At 39.6% G+C, this 17,580-nt stretch overlaps 5 protein-coding genes across 7 annotated transcripts; 2 read left to right on the forward strand and 3 right to left on the reverse strand.

Moving 5' to 3' along the window:
- On the reverse strand, positions 1–4,342 carry yipf1 (Yip1 domain family member 1). 2 transcript variants are annotated; one of them, XM_022758031.1, is made up of 10 exons: positions 4,263–4,342; positions 3,856–3,979; positions 3,474–3,634; positions 3,264–3,344; positions 3,051–3,138; positions 2,836–2,952; positions 2,552–2,718; positions 1,761–1,943; positions 959–1,053; positions 1–658 (listed from the first exon to the last, which is right to left on the reverse strand). In XM_022758031.1, exons 2-9 carry the CDS (start codon positions 3,887–3,889, stop codon positions 979–981), a joined length of 906 nt encoding a protein of 301 aa, XP_022613752.1. In that variant the 5' UTR covers positions 3,890–3,979; positions 4,263–4,342; the 3' UTR covers positions 1–658; positions 959–978. The 2 variants fall into 2 exon arrangements, with proteins under 2 accessions (XP_022613752.1, XP_022613751.1); XM_022758030.1 differs by having other exon boundaries at positions 1–1,053.
- Positions 4,343–4,613: 271 nt separating this feature from the next.
- On the forward strand, positions 4,614–7,103 carry lrrc42 (leucine rich repeat containing 42). Its single transcript, XM_022758182.1, has 7 exons — positions 4,614–5,220; positions 5,313–5,444; positions 5,548–5,669; positions 5,779–5,864; positions 5,945–6,058; positions 6,138–6,222; positions 6,348–7,103. The coding sequence occupies exons 1-7, from the start codon at positions 4,832–4,834 to the stop codon at positions 6,641–6,643; spliced, it is 1,224 nt and encodes a 407-aa protein (XP_022613903.1). The 5' UTR covers positions 4,614–4,831; the 3' UTR covers positions 6,644–7,103.
- Positions 7,104–7,204: 101 nt separating this feature from the next.
- On the reverse strand, positions 7,205–10,354 carry tmem59 (transmembrane protein 59). 2 transcript variants are annotated; one of them, XM_022758184.1, is made up of 8 exons: positions 10,154–10,354; positions 9,809–9,914; positions 9,472–9,566; positions 9,229–9,381; positions 9,032–9,104; positions 8,382–8,502; positions 8,136–8,253; positions 7,205–7,924 (listed from the first exon to the last, which is right to left on the reverse strand). In XM_022758184.1, the coding sequence occupies exons 1-8, from the start codon at positions 10,307–10,309 to the stop codon at positions 7,772–7,774; spliced, it is 975 nt and encodes a 324-aa protein (XP_022613905.1). In that variant the 5' UTR covers positions 10,310–10,354; the 3' UTR covers positions 7,205–7,771. The 2 variants fall into 2 exon arrangements, with proteins under 2 accessions (XP_022613905.1, XP_022613904.1); XM_022758183.1 differs by having other exon boundaries at positions 9,466–9,566.
- Positions 10,355–10,921: 567 nt separating this feature from the next.
- On the forward strand, positions 10,922–13,266 carry tceanc2 (transcription elongation factor A N-terminal and central domain containing 2). Its single transcript, XM_022758175.1, has 4 exons — positions 10,922–11,373; positions 11,470–11,611; positions 11,989–12,182; positions 12,794–13,266. Exons 1-4 carry the CDS (start codon positions 11,275–11,277, stop codon positions 12,980–12,982), a joined length of 624 nt encoding a protein of 207 aa, XP_022613896.1. The 5' UTR covers positions 10,922–11,274; the 3' UTR covers positions 12,983–13,266.
- A 43-nt stretch (positions 13,267–13,309) lies between these two features.
- Positions 13,310–17,202, reverse strand: cdcp2 (CUB domain containing protein 2). The gene is made up of 6 exons (XM_022758232.1): positions 17,136–17,202; positions 16,538–16,885; positions 15,232–15,573; positions 14,085–14,438; positions 13,741–13,919; positions 13,310–13,615 (listed from the first exon to the last, which is right to left on the reverse strand). Exons 1-6 carry the CDS (start codon positions 17,200–17,202, stop codon positions 13,310–13,312), a joined length of 1,596 nt encoding a protein of 531 aa, XP_022613953.1.
- Positions 17,203–17,580: the final 378 nt, after the last annotated feature.

Below are 17,580 nucleotides of genomic sequence, written 5' to 3' on the forward strand. Positions count from 1 at the left end.
TGATTTCATTAATAAAAGTGGCCCACACATAGACCATGTTTTATTTTATTCCCCATGAAACAGACATATTAAATTTCATCAAATGCAGTCTGTAACAATAGAAAACAAATGAATTACAAAAATAGTTACACAAGTTGTAAATCACTTGGACATTTACGATGGGTCTTTGGCATTAGCTAAGGGCACTTATACCAGTTAGAGAAAAATACAATAACTCTGTATACATAATAAGTCCAAACCCTTGAAAATCTTACCAATACCTATAATTGTTTGTATCCTGTTTATGTGGAAAATTCTGTACATACATATACAAACCAGTTGTCTTTATAGGTATATAAAAAAATGCATATACAAACTGCCACCAACATCACTGCTCATACTGGTTATCTGTATATTTCAACTTAAGAACTATAAAGCATAAAATTACCATACTAAAAGAGATCTTGTGTGCTTTGTTAATTTAGAACCCATCCCATAAGAAAAAGCATACTTAATAGTGGTGTTCATTTCCAGAGGTCATGCAGTTGCACGAAGTATACACACTGGGTTAAAGGTCTTAAGCCAGAATGTCCAAGTGCAGGTGAAATCTAGACGACCAATGACTTCATCACCACAGCAACCCGATTCTTTCTAATAAGGCAACAGGAGAACCTGCAATCTAAAAAAGAATAACACTTGCTTTGGGAAGGAGAAATCGTGTAGAGGAAGTCCGGTGTCATATGTTCTCCTCTAGCAGGTCAAAATAACACAAGCTTGAGCCACAGCCACTAAAATAGGACAACAGTGTAGAGCTGCTACTGCCCTAGGAGGTCATTATTCTTTAAACAATTGAGTGCAAAAATAAAAACCACCATGAGAAAGCACAAAGTGGAGAAATATGACTTACATGCATCAGGTTATTAGTGTATTTGAACAATGGGCTCATGGCTTTAAAAGCTTCTGTGTCACTATTGTTTACCTTCAAACAATGAAAGGCTTTCATGACGAAGGCTGCACCTCGATTGCTGTAGAGTTAGGTGGTAGATCTGGTTGTGGGTTGCTAAAGAAATAGGCCTGAAAAAACAAGAAAATAAGGGAAATAGTGAAAAATAACCTGAAAAGAGGCAATTACATGATTAAGAGAAACTACTCATCAATCAAGAACTAAAACTGGAGTGTCTGAGAGTAAGTGTGCAGCAAATGTTCAGTGTTACAAGAGAGAATACAGCATTTCTGAAATCCATTCATCTTGGTCAGCCTTCAGACATGGCTTACTTTGTAGACTAATTACATGAATGTGACCAGACAGATGATACTCCTGCAGTGCAGACCTGACAGTATTCACATTAAGAAGTGCACTAACAGCCCGTTGTCACACCAGTTAGCAATGCGGTCACAGTTTCCAATGAAGAGAATCTCCCTAGAGGGAGTTAACTTGACACTATCAGGTATAGACATTTCCCAGAAACACACAGGCAGAGACACGCAAAAATGTCTGTATAGTTTAGTCCGTGATTGACGTAGACAAGTTGGGTCAAGGCTTGGCCATGCCACTGAGATCACTGAAGACAATTGAGAGTAAGTCAATCATTGTTATCTATACCAAGATGGCCAGGCAGCTTGAATCAATTGAATTAGTGCAGATGTAGTTTGCCAAAGCTTGACAATGAATGTTGTATCTTATTTCCCCAAACAGATTTATTTTCCATATCTTTTAAATTTGTAATTTATCCTACCACAAAGGTTATGTAAAAGAAGCATCATAGCTATGGCACAATTACCTTACAACCAACAGCAAGCAGGGCGTTGAACACCACAATGGCTGACATGACTGCTATGATCACTTTGGGGTGGTCATCCCGGACTGCAGGCCAGAAAGTCATCATCAGCACTGACCCAGAGAGGCAAAGAGCCACCACGATGGAGGTCCACCTCAGCCATTGATATGGAAGAATCCATAAGACCTTATTTAGGAAACAACAGTGCATCATAAAATACATGTGCAGAATCAGTCAAACATTTGGATGAACAGTGTGTATGTGCCTCATTTAATGAGAAATACTAAAAGGCCAAAAACAAAGCCCTAAATGTATTAATGATACAGGGGACAATACGTTTTCATTGAGTATCAAGAAATTAAATGTGTAGTGGAAACATTACAATATAATGAGAGGTAAGAATATTTTGTATTATACACAATTAGTCAATACACAGCTCTAAAGTCAATTCATATGGTATTTTGAGACCTTCATGACAGGCTGTGTTCAAAATGTGTTGAACAATGCTTTGCTGTGGTTTCTGAGCTAATTTATGTTGCCACATCTTGTTGTAATTGAGGCACAGCATATGCAGCTTAGAAGTCACTCTAAATGCATCAGAGTAGCTTTTAAACACAACTGTTTCATTCCAAAATGCCAAATATTATACTTTTATAAAGCTAAATGTTACAGAGATTTTAAGCCAAAATATAAAGAGCTACTTTTAGCTGTAGTGAAAATGCATCACAACCTGACATAGCATATGAAAAATAACTCCTGTTATTCTGAGATAAAAAGAAAATTTCATATCTTACCACCGCTGGTATGTATATTGAAAGTGAATAGCCGTACACACAGACTATCTCCATAAAGGAGTATGACACCAAGTTCATGATCTTGTTGTTTCTCCATAGCAGGAAACCCCAGAGGGCAAGAGGCACCAACCAAGCATAGCTGAAGATTGCTGTTGCAGCTATGGTCACTGGAAAACACAGTACATTTAAAAATAAGAGATTTTAAGAGGAATTTACAGTATAGTTTCCTCTTACACTCAAACTGAGCAAGTGAGCTGTGAACACCAAAGAATAAGAGCACTTACCTTTTCCAAACTCTGGGGTATACTTGTAGTGTGGCTTGCCTAAGTGCACCAGAAAGTTGGATATGTTACCACTGATAGCAATGGCAAACACAAGAGTGGTGCAAATCCAGAATGGTCCTGAAAGCACAAATATCAATGATTGTCAAAGATATCAACGATTGTGTGTCTGTCTGGACAACATCTAATTGTCTAATTAGGACATGAAAAGTGCTAACCATAAAGATCAGGATTTCGACGAAGGTAGACCTGAATAAAGTTCTTTCCAGGCCATGGCAGCACTGATCCAATGATTCTTTCCTTCACCTGAAAGAAATAATACCCATTACATATGCAGGTTAATTAAACCTACCTTTGTTCTGATGCACTCTATGTTACATGACAAATTGTCATAGTGGTTAAGTGTTTAAAAGAAGTTGTAATTATATTACGTGATGGGTCTCAATGTCAAAAAATTGTTGGTAGTACTCGAATGTCCAGAAAGGGACACTTTTCTTTTGCCCAGAGAGAAGCTTTAATTGGAAAAAGAAAAAACATATAGAAAAACAAAATTAATCAAATTAATATTTGATGCAACACCATTTAATGGTTCATAGTTTAAAAATTCACACTTTCTCTATAAGTTTTTGTCTTGTCCTGACCTCAGACTTGTCGTCATAGGCAAGTGGGTCCTCATCATCATCACCACCAGCAGTTAAACCACCAGATTTTCTCTGGTTCTCAGTTTGGATAGCTTCATCTTCAATGCTTATGGTGGTTGCATCTCTGTTGGCTTCTAATAGATTGCCAGCTTCTTCAAATTCTAAATCCATGGCATAGATGAATGGAAAATATTAATCATAAGTTTTGACGGTTGGTTTTTTGAGTGCAGTGTGGCAGTGAGGCAGTTACATCAGGAGGAGCAGTGAGAGATGTGCGTTTACAGATGATACAGAGACTGATAGAGAGAGAGCTGTAAACTGTAGCAAAGCATCACTGAGGCAACTCCATTTAATGACAAAAAACATTTTGGTGGACACTCACCTTGAAATTGAAATGGATCATTTGTCGACGCCATTTACACGGATTCACTCTCAACAGAGATCCTCTCTCAGTAACTTATCGGCTAGATAGTGTTGCAGGAAGGCAACACCTTAATCTTAGAAAACTGTGAAGGAAAGAAACATTTTATTTAGCTTCCAGGGCTAATTATTCCCTCGCCTTACATTGGATCAAACCGTTCAAAACAATGAGAAATACAGGAAAAGAGACACGTAGTAAGTTAGCTTCCTAGTTAGCTACCAAGCCTTCACTAGGCAGCTCATCAACAACTAGCCAATTACATTAACCGATTAACACGATTAGAGGCGAAAAAAAATGACAAAAGCCTCGTTTATATTTAAGAAGCCAGTACTTCGTTTTGTTAGTTTCTTTAAACTATACATGCTTACCAAATGATCTCCCAAAACTCATGAAAATCATTTCACTCCTCCAAACTAGCCTTTGCGTTTCCTGGGCCAGGACATACATGTCAACAAGACTTCTTCCTGTTAGGAAACATTTTCAAAGTAAGCGTTCGAACTTTTTAAAAAACGTGACATATGATTGACCGTGTCATGCCAGATTAATTATGATGTTTGTACGTGTTTTTTCACGTAAAATTCGTGCTACTTATGACGATTTTTTAGTATCCTGGGATGCTGAAACAAGCGTCTATTAGTAGTAGACTTTTAGTTTGAAGTTAGCTAGCAAAGCTTCAACTATCATAACTTCCTGTGTGGAATTACCAAACGGAACTCGATATACTTGTCAAAATACATGCAAGTAGTAAAAGCCTTGAAGTGTAATGTGGAATATAATGAGAATAGCTAACAAATATTTTGGGATTTTTGGGGAGAGGTTTTAGCTTAAGTCAACGACGCTATTCATCAGCTACCTAGTGAGCTATTTTTTGTTCTGCTCCAAGGGTTTCGCCGGCTAGCTAAGCGTGCATGAGTAGAGAGTTTTGTGTGACCTCAGTATGGACAATGGCACTATTTATGTCCGTGAAAGAGGCAACCTTCGTCGTGTCAGTGACATAGTCCTGGCACAGCCAAAGCCAGTGTCATCATGCAGAAGGACGAATCCGTTTGTGCTGAGAAAGGAACATTTCACATTCACCTACAATGCAGAGGGAAGTTTGAGATACACCGCAAAATCTCTTTTTGATATCACTCTGTTGTTCGTAGCTGACAATATTCACCATGTGGACTCTCTGGTGGGTTTCCCTGAGCAAATAGGAGACAGACTTTTTGCAGCAGCAGAGGAGAACCGTGTATTTTCAAACACAGATGTTTCTCCAAAAGCCCTCCAGTTATTTAGTGATGCATATGGGCAGATGGTGCTTGGATCCCTCTGTCTTCGAAACAGGTAAGTTATAGTGCCAGTGTAATGTATCTCTTCTCTCCCAAGTTTCTTTGCCACAAACCGTAGCGTTTCTTGTCCCTCTTTCGTTTCTGCAGGTTTCCACTTTTGCATGAGAGGATGGAAGAAATAAAAACATTTCACAGTCTGAAGTCTCTGGATTTGTTTGGCTGCAGACTGGGCGATGATCATGAGATATTCCAGCATCTAACATCTAGCTCATTGGCAAAGTAAAAATACCTGACTTCTCAGTTCCAACGAAACATTGTGGCGAATCAAAAAAAAAAACTAAAAAAACAAAACACTACTAACACTTGTGCATTTCATCTTTAGCAGCCTCATTCAGCTTTTCATCGGTGGGAACAATTTGTCAGATGTTGGCTTACAAAGATTGACTGCACCTATCCGGATGATGAGGAAGGGACTGGATTGTCTTCAGCTTCTAGATGTTTCCTGTTAGTTAATAGAATATTAACTGCTTCCATACGGTAACACAAATACCACTATCTTCATATTTAAAGCTGTCACAAGTTGATGTCCAGTGTTGATCTCTTTCATATACAGATAACCCCATCTCAGAGAGGGCCCTCAGATACCTCACATGCCTCCCCAAACTTGAAAAACTTGACGTATCTGGGACTAGTTTGAAGGTAAGCCAGTAATGTTTGTGTGTAACACCTGGTTATAGTTCAGTGTGATGCTGATCTCTAAATGTAATTTATACCTCCAGCTTGGTGCAGGTTTGAAAACGACCATATGGAACCAGTTGGGACTCATTTGTTCTGAGAAACCTCTGGACATCTTTGATCACTCAAGATGCAAAACAGAAGGTTGGGCAGAGCAGGTAAATGTCCACAGACACTGATAGAAGTATAAATGTTGAAGGTGTAATACTGTTTGACAAATGCTTGACTCGTTTTCAGGTTGTAAACCAGTGGGAAACGAATAGTTCACAAATGCCAAAGCAGAAGAAAATTGAAGAATCAAGAACATCAGCTCTACGCTTTTGTAAGTTTTTGTTCATTTTTCTTTTCATGTTACATTGCATTACATTCTAACTGTCTACTGGTTAGTCAAATTGAGTGTTTTGACATTTTACCTAGGATGGTAATAAAAGTCTCATTGTTGTGTAGTTGGAAGGCAGAAGTTTGTCAGAGAAGTCCTGAATGCAGCACCCCTGGTATGTGAGAGTGAAGAGGAGGCCAAGAGAGACAGACTGCATTTCTACAGACCTGAAGCAAAGAATCACATACCTGAGAAACAGGTTCCTTACACGTTAAATCAACAAGAGAAGACTTCGTGGCACAACATCAAAAAACGACAGCGTCAGTCAGAAAGGTGTGACAGTTCACGTCGTAGCCCTCCAACAAAACGTTCGCCGTCATCAGCGCTTACTGCAGAGGACATTGAATTGTTGAACAGCTATTGAGGTATGCGTCCATAAAGAGCACAACACAAGTGTGACCATTAACAGGTAACATTTAGGCTCAAAGGAACGAGAATATTTTTACAAGAATGTTCCCCCTAGTTAACTGTAAACACTTTTTCTTGGATACTAGTGGAGTTTTAGATTTATTTTTTATAAATAAAGGTCAATATTTTGTATGTGTCCATTTCCTTGTTTGTCATTTTGTCAAACCACAAAGCAGACACTGACTTTACACACAGCACAAAAAGGAGAGTCAGGGGTTAATAGGGGACCCTCTAGCACATAAACCCAACCATGAATACATCCTCATTGTACTATCATAGTATCATACTGTAGTGTAGTTTAACCTAAAAATTATTGTACACAGGTATGTTTAAAAAAACATGTTAAATGACAGCATTTTGTTGTTTTATCCCCTCGAGAAATTGTTCCACTGGTTACTTCAATCTTTTCTTTTTTTTTTTGCAGCTAGTCTTCTGTTGAAAATGTTTGTTTCCTGATAGACCTCAAATGCAGCTAAGGTATATAATGACAGAAAAAAGTCACATACATATCAACAACTTCACTTCATTGTATTTAATTCTGATCCATCATTATGAGAACAGACAACAGTGAAGCGGGAAAGACCTACTGCATGTACCGTCACTATTAGTCAAGAGCGTAGCATTTTATTGTAAAATTCAATAGTCTGGAAATGTACTGCAGTAGAAACAGAAGAGAGTTTGCAACAGTAGCACAATCTATTTTACCAAAAGTTGAGGGTTTGGGTAAAACTGTATCAGTTCAAGTCAAAAGCAGTTCATTTAAACGTTATTCACTAAAATAAAAACACCAAGAACACCATGCACACATGAAGATTGAAGAAAAACCCAAAACCTATTGGCCTTGTACTGCCATCACTATACTATAATGCCTCAATTATACCAATATACAGAAAAAAACCTTTTCATCACTCCAATTTTAAAAGCATCAAAGGGAGACGAGACATAATATCGAGATACAAAATGCTCTGCAAGTAGTTACTCCTGTTTAAACCACAAGCAGCACAGGTCTTGTGCCAGATGATAAAAATCAACTAAAAGGTTATTCGTACAGGAGGATGTCCCTTCTCTGCCACAGCTTTGGCTTCTAGATGTTGGACTGGCCCAGGTTCACTTTGGAGGGGAGTGGCCCGGCCTCTTCCTCAGGCCCTTTGGAAGTGATGATCAGCAGGGAGGATGCTGGATATGGAGTTAGTTTTTGTTCCTTAATGTAGTCCCTGTCACCATAGATGCTCAATTTCTGGAAGGCAAAAAGAGGTATTTTTTGTCGTGAAACATTTTACAATCTTAAATGTAACCACAAAAAAGTAACGAAATCTTCCAAGCAGCACCAGCAAAGTGCTTTACAGAGAGAAAAAAACAAAAACAAAAACATCCTGAAGTTAGATGTAATAAACATTTACATACCCAGATTGATCTTGTATGTTAACCACAGACAGCACAGGACTTACCTCAGCAGGTACATACTGGTCTACAGCAGTTGCCACAGTCGCACAGCAGATCCAAATCAGGACCAGCACAGACAGGATCAGAGTTGTGGTCAAGATCCATCCTGGTAGCCAAGGGTTCCTGAGAAGAAATGTACATTAGCTTGCATTGCTTCATTGGGATTAGATCCATATTGTTGTTAATGGCATACTCTACAAAGTAAGTTAAATAACTGAACTTCCATGACAAAGTAGATAAAAGTAACAAACCTTGAGAGACAGCTGAAGAGGTTGTATTCATCATAACTGTGGCCCCCAGTCATATCTCTGTCCCTCTCCTGGATTAAAGTGCGATGGTATTCTTTGTAAACTGGGCTGCTCAACCCTGGGACTAGAAAATTAGAAATAAAGGTTATTTGAAATGCAAACACACATAATCCGTTTATTCCCCTTGTTGTGTTAGAAAACCTGTGGATTGTGTTTAAAATACATCCTTAATGTAGGCATGTTTAAGAACATGTTATTCTACATTTTTCTTAACGGCAACAATGAAAAGACTAAGGTCAACTACTCGTTTCTCTTTCACGTTCTATTGTACAACCATACTAATCCTCCAAGGCAGCAGGATGGTATATGTGGGATTGACCAAAAATAACCTACAGTGACCATATTCATCATAACAAAGGAAACTGTCACTCAGTGCAGCTACGTGGCTCATTAACATGTTTCTGGGAAAACACTGGAAGTCCATGGCAGAGAAGAATATTCTACCAGGTTCCATCTATACAGCGAATATTAGTAAAAATACATGAATTGTTGTGTTGGTTAATTTATAAGAATCCTTGAAAACAAGAAAGGTATAGAGAATCACTAGCTTTGTCCTATAAGTGGAATTAAAGAAAAGTGAGTGGAAGGCTTACAGCTCTTCTGTTCCTCCTCTTTATCTCCCTTTTCCAGTTCAAACTGGGAAAAAAACTTGACTTGTGGTTCAGTCTGTTAAACAGAAGACAGAACAGACAGAGTTTTCTCCAATACATTTGCACAGTAACAGGATTAAGTGTGTTTGCATACAAAACATACGATTAGATCATCTTTTCTTCACTACTCGGTACGATACCTGGAAAATGACAACTTTGCCATCATCAGCCTGGAGGTAGAATGTCCATGTGGAAGTGATAAAGCTATGGGCCTGACTCATTACATCATCCCAAAATCCTCTGACCAGCGTCAGGGGGTACAGCAGGTGAATCCTTGGTACCATGGCCTCCAACTGAAGAAACAAGCAACAATGAGTACACATTATTTTTTTTTTTATTGGGATATCCATACAGACCACTGAGCGACTGTTACATACTTGTACCTGCTCATGGCGTTGCTCTGCAAATGGAAGCTGATTCTGACAACCCAGGTTGCATGCATACCGCTCATCAGAGTGTTTGTAGGCTTCCCGACAGGCTGCGGAAATTTGGAGGCGATGAGAGGTAACAGATGGTAAAACAGGATTATAGTCATAGGACAAAGGACGAAGGGTTATTAAAAGCAAGCCACTTAATTCTGGTCTTGGGTGTGTAGACATCGGGCTGATTACATGCATTATATGCGTGGGCATTTGTTTATAGCTTTACTATAGGTGATTAAACGGATAACAAGCCATGTCTGCTGGGTTAAATAGGACAAAGGCTTAGCGCATAACTCACTTGATTCACACTCTGATTTGGTCTGATTCAGGTCCTCGCTGTCACGAACAAACTGACAAATGGAGAAAAGACGACAGCCTCTCTGACAGGCATAGAGTTCCTCCTCCTGTGGAAACAAACCAAAGGACCAGTTGAATACCACGATAAACAAGGACGTCCGTGAAAGATGACGCACTTTAAACTTTTACATTTGCTAAAACCCAACGCCTCAAACAACGTTTAATCAAAAAGACAACGTTGTAACAGAGTGAAGTACATAGTCCCACTTTTGTTTCGCTAACTTACCAAAACGTCACTTAGCTAACGCTAGCAGAAATTACTTTCCTCAGCGATATGAGTACTCACCCGTGGATACGTGTGCAAACTGTATGTCATTTCACATGATTTATGACAAGATGCGGTGCTTCCCAAAACGCTATCGAACACATCTGAAGATGCTGATGTGCGCGACAGCAGGGCGAAGAGTCCTAAAATACAAACAAAGGAGGAAGGAGTCCCCATTTTGTCTGCGAAAACCTAAACAAACAACACGCTTCTCTTCCTCCTCCTTAATCTATTTATCTCGCGAGACTGTTCGTGCATGTTTTGCTATGTTTAAGTGCTCCTCGTAAATTCCCAAATTGTACCGACAGGCGATATCACGTTCAGGTTCTGTAGATAATCAATAAACATTGTGATAATGCCTGATTTTTATAAAGTCATGATACCCTTTCTTATCATCACTGCATTTTAGTATCATTCAATTTTCTACATAATGCTTTGTTTGTGTATTTTATTTTAAGTCCTATATTCTGTTGTGATTCTGTTCGTTTTGTTTTTCTATTTTCCCTGGTTTTGTTCAATTCTGTTGTCTTTTGTCCCTGGGTGCTTACAGTTTCATGCACTCCAGTGGTTTTGCTCTCCGGACATCCTTCCTAAATGGAAATGCAAAGTAGGATTTGAGTCAATAAGAGTTCATGAAGTGTAATTCTTCTGCAGTTGTTTCGCGTTGTCTAATGAAAATCTTAGGGGGTATTGCCTAATTTCATTGTCCTACTGTGCTTCCAGAGTCCAAACAATTTCCTACCATGTTGGGTCGGTCCAGTGATGTCTTTTATTCCGACAGCACCTAAAGGCACCATCAGTGTCCACATAGCCTTCCAGCTGCTGCTAGCTTGACCTAACTTAAGATTTGTCACAGTTGCCGTTAGAAAGGCAACTATTAATTGGTCGAGTATGGACGAATTACCTTATCCAAGCCAGCAATGTATTTGATATATTGAGTTTCAAAAGATAGAGTTGGTAGGTAACGTTGACCAGGTAACTGCTAACAGCAGTAAGCACTGGTTGTTTCTGGTGGCTCCCTCTGACCTGGGTTTTAATTATCGGTACCCAACTTAAATTTGCTGAACAAACTTAACTGTTTTTGAATTAGTGTCTCAAAACCAAGCTATCCACTCGGTAGCTTCCTGCTTTGTATTTAAAAGATGGATAAGTTTGTAGTGCGGCTTCCAAAGGGGGAAACACCTACGAAATCGAAAAGCAATGGAAAGGTTTACAAACAAACTACAATTGAATCTTTACGGGTGAGCTGTCAGTCTTGCCCAAGAATGACCACACTAAGTCAGCGTAACTATGTGACAGATTTATTTACTCATTACTTGCCCTTGCTTTTCTAACAGAGGGTGGTTGTGATTGAAGACATCATGCGCTACAAGTCCATGTTGGAGCTGCCAGAACAGAGCAAGGACAACCTGCTGACTGCCCTGACAGAGCTGAGCAAGAAGATCCCATCCAGGGAAGTGCTCAAGTCCACTAAAATAGGTAGGCTGAGACTCTTATGATAAGATCCAACTTTCTGCAGGTGCTCTTCACGTTATTTTGCCGTTTGCCTTTGTTCTATTGTGATATCTATTTGTAGAAGTCAGTCACAATGCAATCTTGATATGAAAAGCACTCAGTAAATATGTATTGTATCAGCATTTTATTACATATTTGCATAAACTGTAGCACAGATTGTAAAACAACCCATTCAATTTAAATCCACATAATGAACAGTTCATAGGTTGAATCTACTGTACAGTTGGCTTTTATTGCATTGTCACGCAGCTGGAAACAGCAAATGTGTCCTCATTAATGCCAGGGCCATTATCAAATTCACAATATTCTAATTAGTTTGGTGAAAACCTCTCTCTTCTAAGGTCACACTGTCAACAAAATGCGAAAGCATCTGGACCATGAGGTGAGCTCAATGGCAGCAAAGGTTTACACTGACTGGAGGACGTTCATTGAGGAGAATTCCAATAAGCCGTCTATTGAAGTGCGCTCTGACAAACAATCCGAAGGACTCAGAAACAACGCTAGAAGACTAATGTCTGAAGCCCTGGAGGTCAAGGTGAGGATGAGAGTCTCATTTAAGTTCAGTGTATCGGCCAAAGCATTTGTGTTCTTCTCCTTCTGTTTATTCCACTTCTAATTTCCATTTTACAATACATTGCTTGTGAAATTTTTGGGAATATAAATGAATGGAGAACGTACAATATGTGGTCATTTGCATAACCTAGCTTGAGTAATATTATGGTTTTGTATGGCATGAGAATTGCAACTTCTTACAATTTAATGTTTCCTACAACTGTATGTTGTAGATGTTTGAAGACTTTTAACAGATCAATAACATCCACTGAAAATTCAGCATACATGATTCATGCTTCAAGGAGCACGTCTTTATTTATTGTCAAATTAACTCTTTTTAATTTTTATTTGTATACATTCCACAAGTAAAAAATACCTAACAAAACCATCTTTTCTCTTAATGTTACTCAATGTACAATTCATCGGCTGCAAGTCCTTTGACACCTGACATAGTCTTCTTTAACCATGCATCCGATTGCTTAAAATCCTGTTCACCTTGCAGCTTTTTAGTCACTGGCTGATTCATTCATAAATACAAATAAGAATTTTAAGTTATGTGTGTGTTTTCTTCTTATTCTCTTGTCTGACCTACAGGAGGATTCTGGTCTTATAGACATCATTGAAAGAGAAGTGTTTCACCAGAGCTCCCGGTTAGTCAGCAGCTCATACAGACGGACTGTTCGAGCACTGGTGTTCGCCTTCAAACACAACCCTGAGATCAGAACTCAAGTGAAGGATAACACAATGTCAGTCAACGAGGTGGTTTCTAAGTACAAGAAATAACTGAGGATGAATAAGGCTTAGCCTTGAGACTGTATATTGAAGACTTCTGGTTTACATGACATTTGTGGTTTTTTCTGTATACATACATTAATGCAACATTTTTATTTTTTTTCTTGATTTTCTGTAAAGGGGATATAAAATACTTTCACGTTTTGTGGCACATCACTAGCCTAACACTGTTGTTTTGTGTTGGAATCATGTATGAATATTTTGTTAATAGATGCTTTGTTTTTATATTGATGAACATTTTTATACAAAACATGATTGATCTCCAGTTTCCTGAAGTTCTTTCTTTGTTGAATAAGACTATATGTACAGTATATGTTACTACAGCAATACCAGCCAAACAATAGCTATCACCATGAGAATAACAGCCAGAACACAGATGCTAATGAAGACAATATCACTCAAATCATGAGGCTCAGCTTTGTTCTCCCCTGCGCTGCCGCTACTGTCATTGTCAGTTTGCTGGGCCTGTTCCTCGAGACGCCGCTCCTCTGCTGAAATGATGGACACTGATGCTATCTTCCGCAGGGCGTCACACTGCACCTTATATTCTTGCACATTCTGCTGCTTCCCATCAGAGAAATCAATGTAGAGTTTGTTTACCAGCATGGTGATGTTCCGATGTTTCTGTATGGGATTGGGAGTTACAGTATTAATAGAAGCAAGGCACAAATTTCTTTAACCACTAATGTATGGTAAATCATTGCTTATTATGGTGTATGAGTAAGGGACATGAGATTGTAGTTAGTCACCTGGCTAGCAGTACCACAGTTGACGAACTGAGCAAGTATCTTATACGAGGTGGCCGTTAACTGGGCTGTACAGGTTGGGTCTCCCAGGTAGATGCTCTCACGGTCTAGCTGAGGTAAGGACTGCTGGGCTATCAAAATGGTGAATTCTGATCTTGTGCAGCTAACGTTTACAGGTACCACTTGGATTGCAGGGGGGAAAAAAACACTTCACTTATTTTTGAAGAGCAATATATGTAAGAATGACCTGGGATGGGGAAGAGTTGTTTGCAGAGATGAACATTAAGCATTTTAAGGCAATAACCAAAGGTATATTAAGCTGAGATGCTTATATACTGGACATTTACCTCCAAGATAAGATGCAGTGAACCCTCTATGAGCTTCATCTCTGTCTGTGCTAAGTACCACCAGCAACTTGTTACCCTTTGAGATGAGAGAGGGAGGATGCTCTCTGCCACACCAACGTCCCAGCAAGGTGTCTGTCTGACTCTCCCCATCATAAACTGCAACAGAGTCATAGTCACACAGGTCTGACAGACTGTTGCGGTCCTCCAAGTCCATCACGGGGAAAAAGAGTTTGATGCGGTATCCAGCCGCAAGAGTGATGCTCCAGTGGCAGTTGATGTTGTTTGGGTAGATGCTGGGGAAATGTGGGCTGCTAAAGTTGCCACTTACAGCAGACAAGACTTGCTGGCATTCACCTGTTAAAAGTACAATGGATCAGATAAGTTGATCAACTTTATTTACAGCCACCATCCAGTTAGTTTTAGCTAGTTTAGACACTGGAAATGGAGGAAACAGCTCACCCGGTCACTGTGCCAGGCCAAGATATAGTGAAATGACATACTGCCTTTTTATTTTTAAAATGTTTTTAACACTATGGATTGAACAAATAAGATATAACTTTCAACTGGATTCAGGTCTGGGTTTTGGTTAGACCACTCAAGTACATTCTTGTCTCTGATAGGGATGGTGTGAGATGGTGTGATGAGCTCTGCTCTACCCATTTTCTGTCGAATATTGCAGCCAGAGGTGTTCAATTTTCATTCCATCAGATGGCAGGATCTTGTCTCATGCTCTGGGTCTTTCATGTGCCTAATCTCAAGCTTTCAGCATGGTGTAATGTGTTCTCCCTTCTTGCCACTAATATCAGCCTAATCATAGATCACACTGTTCCTTTTTGTTGAAGTCAAATTAATTTTTTCCAACAATTTTATTCTGCTCTGCAGCTATGGAAATAGAATTGGAATTCATGGGATTTTTGGTTCTGAATGGGTGAATGAATAGGATTTTTGTGAATAAAGGTTGCTTTGTGCAAACCGAAAAGTCTGACAGTTAGTCACATTATTGGTAACTGACCAAAGTTATTTTTTCATTTTCAATTCCTGCTGTTACATCAAAAACATGGACAGTCAACGAAGTCAAATACTGAAAGCAGTAGTATACTGGTGTGGAGAGTTTCTTTTTGAAGTACACACAATCAAACCCTCTTACCTGAGTAATAGTAGGCCTTGAACCCCCGTCCCCCAATGTTGAAGTCAGACTTGAAGACCACCAGAAGCTGGTTGGAGGTTGTGATTATGTTGGGAGGTTTATCTGCCCCACAGTATTTGCCCAGGTGGCGATGGGTGACTGTCGGGCCATCAAACAGGGCGACAAAGTCAAAATTGCACCCCTCATTGTTTTCCAGCTGGAAGTCCAAGAAGACCAAGGTGACCACGCTGGTGTTGGACACATGGATGGCCCAAGAGCAGTCAGCGTTGTTGCTGTACTCCTGAGGGTAGCCTGGACTGGAGATTACACCTGATAGGCCAGTGAGGACTCCACCGCACATGTCTGGAGAGGATAGAAAGCTGAACTCAGATGCACCTTACCTTTTTCTTTTTGAAAAGGAGTAACAGTACACATGAAGTTACTGGGAACAAAAACTTGTAGAGAAGGATGTAAAGAGGGCAGTACTGGTAAACTGAGAATTTAGTTTATGAGGCAAAATGGACAACAAGTATTTACATGTAACACCGGATGTACACTGGTTACTCAGTTTGCTGTATCTATATTGTCAACTCTGGTCAATTGATTTATCTTTGAAACTATCGGTGACACTTTTAGCCATGTTAACAGCATGGCTTCGGGATTGGCAATGTTGAGCTGTCCACCACTTTGGTCCAGACTGAAAAATATGAACTATGAAGCTATTAGATGGATTACCATGGAATTCTGTCCCCAGAAGATGAGTCCTAATAACTTGACTTCAGTGATCTCCTGACTTTCCCTATAGTGTAACCATGAGACCACAATTAGTCATTTGTGGTTGAGAAGTTAATATCTTAACAACTGTTGGTTTTATTTCCATGAAATATGGTACAAATATCCAAGGTCCCTGGGGGATAAATTGTAATCTCTTTGGTGATCTCATGTAATAACTTTCAACCCCTGACCTTTCATCTGGCACCATCATGAGGTCAAAGTTTTATTTTGTCCAATTCTTTATTTTATCACCAAATGCCTACAAAACTAATGTCATTCCCATCAGCCTCAGCTCTACAGTGGTTTGTGTTTAGTGCTAATTTACAAATGTTAGCATGTTAACAAACTAAACTAAAGTATGATCATTGTGAGCATGATGATATTGTGAGCTGTGCCTAAGTACAGCCTCACAGAGCTGCCAGTGTGGCTGTAGACTCTCTGTCTTGTAAAAGCCATGAGTTATGGTATTGCCACCTGGCCAGGAAAAATCATTTCAAGTTTTGGCCGTTAGCCAACTGATCCCTGTCATATTGCATCAGATATAACAAGTTACCTTTTCTGTAGCCAACGCTGAATCCCCTGCGGGCCACATGGCGGTCTGAATGGAAGATGATGGACATGACATTCCAAGAAGAGGTGAACTGAGGTGGAGAGATGTCACCACAAAATGTCCCTAGGAGGTTTCCCTCATCCTCAGATATGCCATTGTAGATCTTGATGTAGTCATAAGCACAGTTGGCGTGGTACTCCAGCTCAAAGTAGTGAAAGGTGAGGAGGACAGAGGAGCCCTCTGCCACCACTATTAGCCAGGAACAGTCAGTATTGTAGGGATACAGGCCTGGGTAGTTTGGACTGGAGATATTACCAGATGGTGCAGAGAGGATTCCTCCACATTTGACACCTTACAATGGCAAAAAACAAAGTTTTATTTCAGCTCAGAGTGGAGATACTTAATAAAGGTTATTGAACTTTCCTAGCATAGCTATTTATTAAACTATTTTCCAGCAAACTGATACAACCTTTGAAAGTGTATTACAAGCTGACATTGAACAATTGAGGCCCAACTTTCTCTGTATATACACTACCTGCGAGATAAAACACTCCTATCAAGTTTATGCTTTGCTCCATCAAGGTAACAAATAGCAACTCACCTTTTTTAGAATCAGCCTTGTCAAAAACCAGTAGTAAATGAATCAGTATAGCCACCCTGAGACTCATGTTGTTATTGTTGATTCGGCTTTTGTCATGCCTCAGCTACAATACCAGACAACGGCACTGTCAGAGTGTGTAGCCTTGAGACATCAGTAGTGGTGACTGCAGAGGTAATAGGACTTTGAAAAATTCATTCACAGCCTGAATGAGCAACCTGACACCTAGTCTACGCTTTGCCCTCTTTGCTAAATTTTAATGACGGATATCCAATGAGCATGAGTGGCTTGTCAGGGACACTGTTTGGAGAGATGCTATGCATTTTTAATGATGGTCACACACACACACACACACAACACACACACACAACACACACACACACACACACACACACACACACACACACACACACACACACGCACCCTGGACACCAGCTGTGAGTGGGGT

This window comes from Seriola dumerili, unplaced genomic scaffold (genome assembly GCF_002260705.1).
Source record: "Seriola dumerili isolate Sdu_G_001 unplaced genomic scaffold, Sdu_1.0 BDQW01000291.1, whole genome shotgun sequence".
NCBI classification, from domain to species: Eukaryota; Metazoa; Chordata; class Actinopteri; order Carangiformes; family Carangidae; genus Seriola; species Seriola dumerili.

What these genes read in the sequence shown, in the direction of transcription:
- cdcp2 (XM_022758232.1), bottom strand. Translation starts at nt 17,202, where the DNA reads ATGAGTCTCAGGGTGGCTATACTGATTCATTTACTACTGGTTTTTGAC. An exon ending in CAGCGTTGGCTACAGAAAAG is followed by an intron (nt 15,574 to 16,537) that starts GTAACTTGTTAT and finishes TATCCTCTCCAG; the next exon opens with ACATGTGCGGTGGAGTCCTC. An exon ending in CACTGCATCTTATCTTGGAG is followed by an intron (nt 13,920 to 14,084) that starts GTAAATGTCCAG and finishes CTGCAATCCAAG; the next exon opens with TGGTACCTGTAAACGTTAGC.
- yipf1 (XM_022758031.1), bottom strand. Translation starts at nt 3,889, where the DNA reads ATGGCGTCGACAAATGATCCATTTCAATTTCAAG. An exon ending in TCGAAATCCTGATCTTTATG is followed by an intron (nt 2,953 to 3,050) that starts GTTAGCACTTTT and finishes TTGTGCTTTCAG; the next exon opens with GACCATTCTGGATTTGCACC. An exon ending in CAATATACATACCAGCGGTG is followed by an intron (nt 1,944 to 2,551) that starts GTAAGATATGAA and finishes TTCCTAAATAAG; the next exon opens with GTCTTATGGATTCTTCCATA.
- lrrc42 (XM_022758182.1), top strand. Translation starts at nt 4,832, where the DNA reads ATGGACAATGGCACTATTTATGTCCGTGAAAGAGGCAACCTTCGTCGT. An exon ending in TCAGCTTCTAGATGTTTCCT is followed by an intron (nt 5,670 to 5,778) that starts GTTAGTTAATAG and finishes TTTCATATACAG; the next exon opens with ATAACCCCATCTCAGAGAGG. An exon ending in AACATCAGCTCTACGCTTTT is followed by an intron (nt 6,223 to 6,347) that starts GTAAGTTTTTGT and finishes ATTGTTGTGTAG; the next exon opens with TTGGAAGGCAGAAGTTTGTC.
- tmem59 (XM_022758183.1), bottom strand. Translation starts at nt 10,309, where the DNA reads ATGGGGACTCCTTCCTCCTTTGTTTGTATTTTAGGACTCTTCGCCCTG. An exon ending in CAAATCAGAGTGTGAATCAA is followed by an intron (nt 9,567 to 9,808) that starts GTGAGTTATGCG and finishes AAATTTCCGCAG; the next exon opens with CCTGTCGGGAAGCCTACAAA. An exon ending in GCAAAGTTGTCATTTTCCAG is followed by an intron (nt 9,105 to 9,228) that starts GTATCGTACCGA and finishes TCTGTTTAACAG; the next exon opens with ACTGAACCACAAGTCAAGTT.
- tceanc2 (XM_022758175.1), top strand. Translation starts at nt 11,275, where the DNA reads ATGGATAAGTTTGTAGTGCGGCTTCCAAAGGGGGAAACACCTACGAAA. An exon ending in CTACAATTGAATCTTTACGG is followed by an intron (nt 11,374 to 11,469) that starts GTGAGCTGTCAG and finishes CTTTTCTAACAG; the next exon opens with AGGGTGGTTGTGATTGAAGA. An exon ending in CTGAAGCCCTGGAGGTCAAG is followed by an intron (nt 12,183 to 12,793) that starts GTGAGGATGAGA and finishes TCTGACCTACAG; the next exon opens with GAGGATTCTGGTCTTATAGA.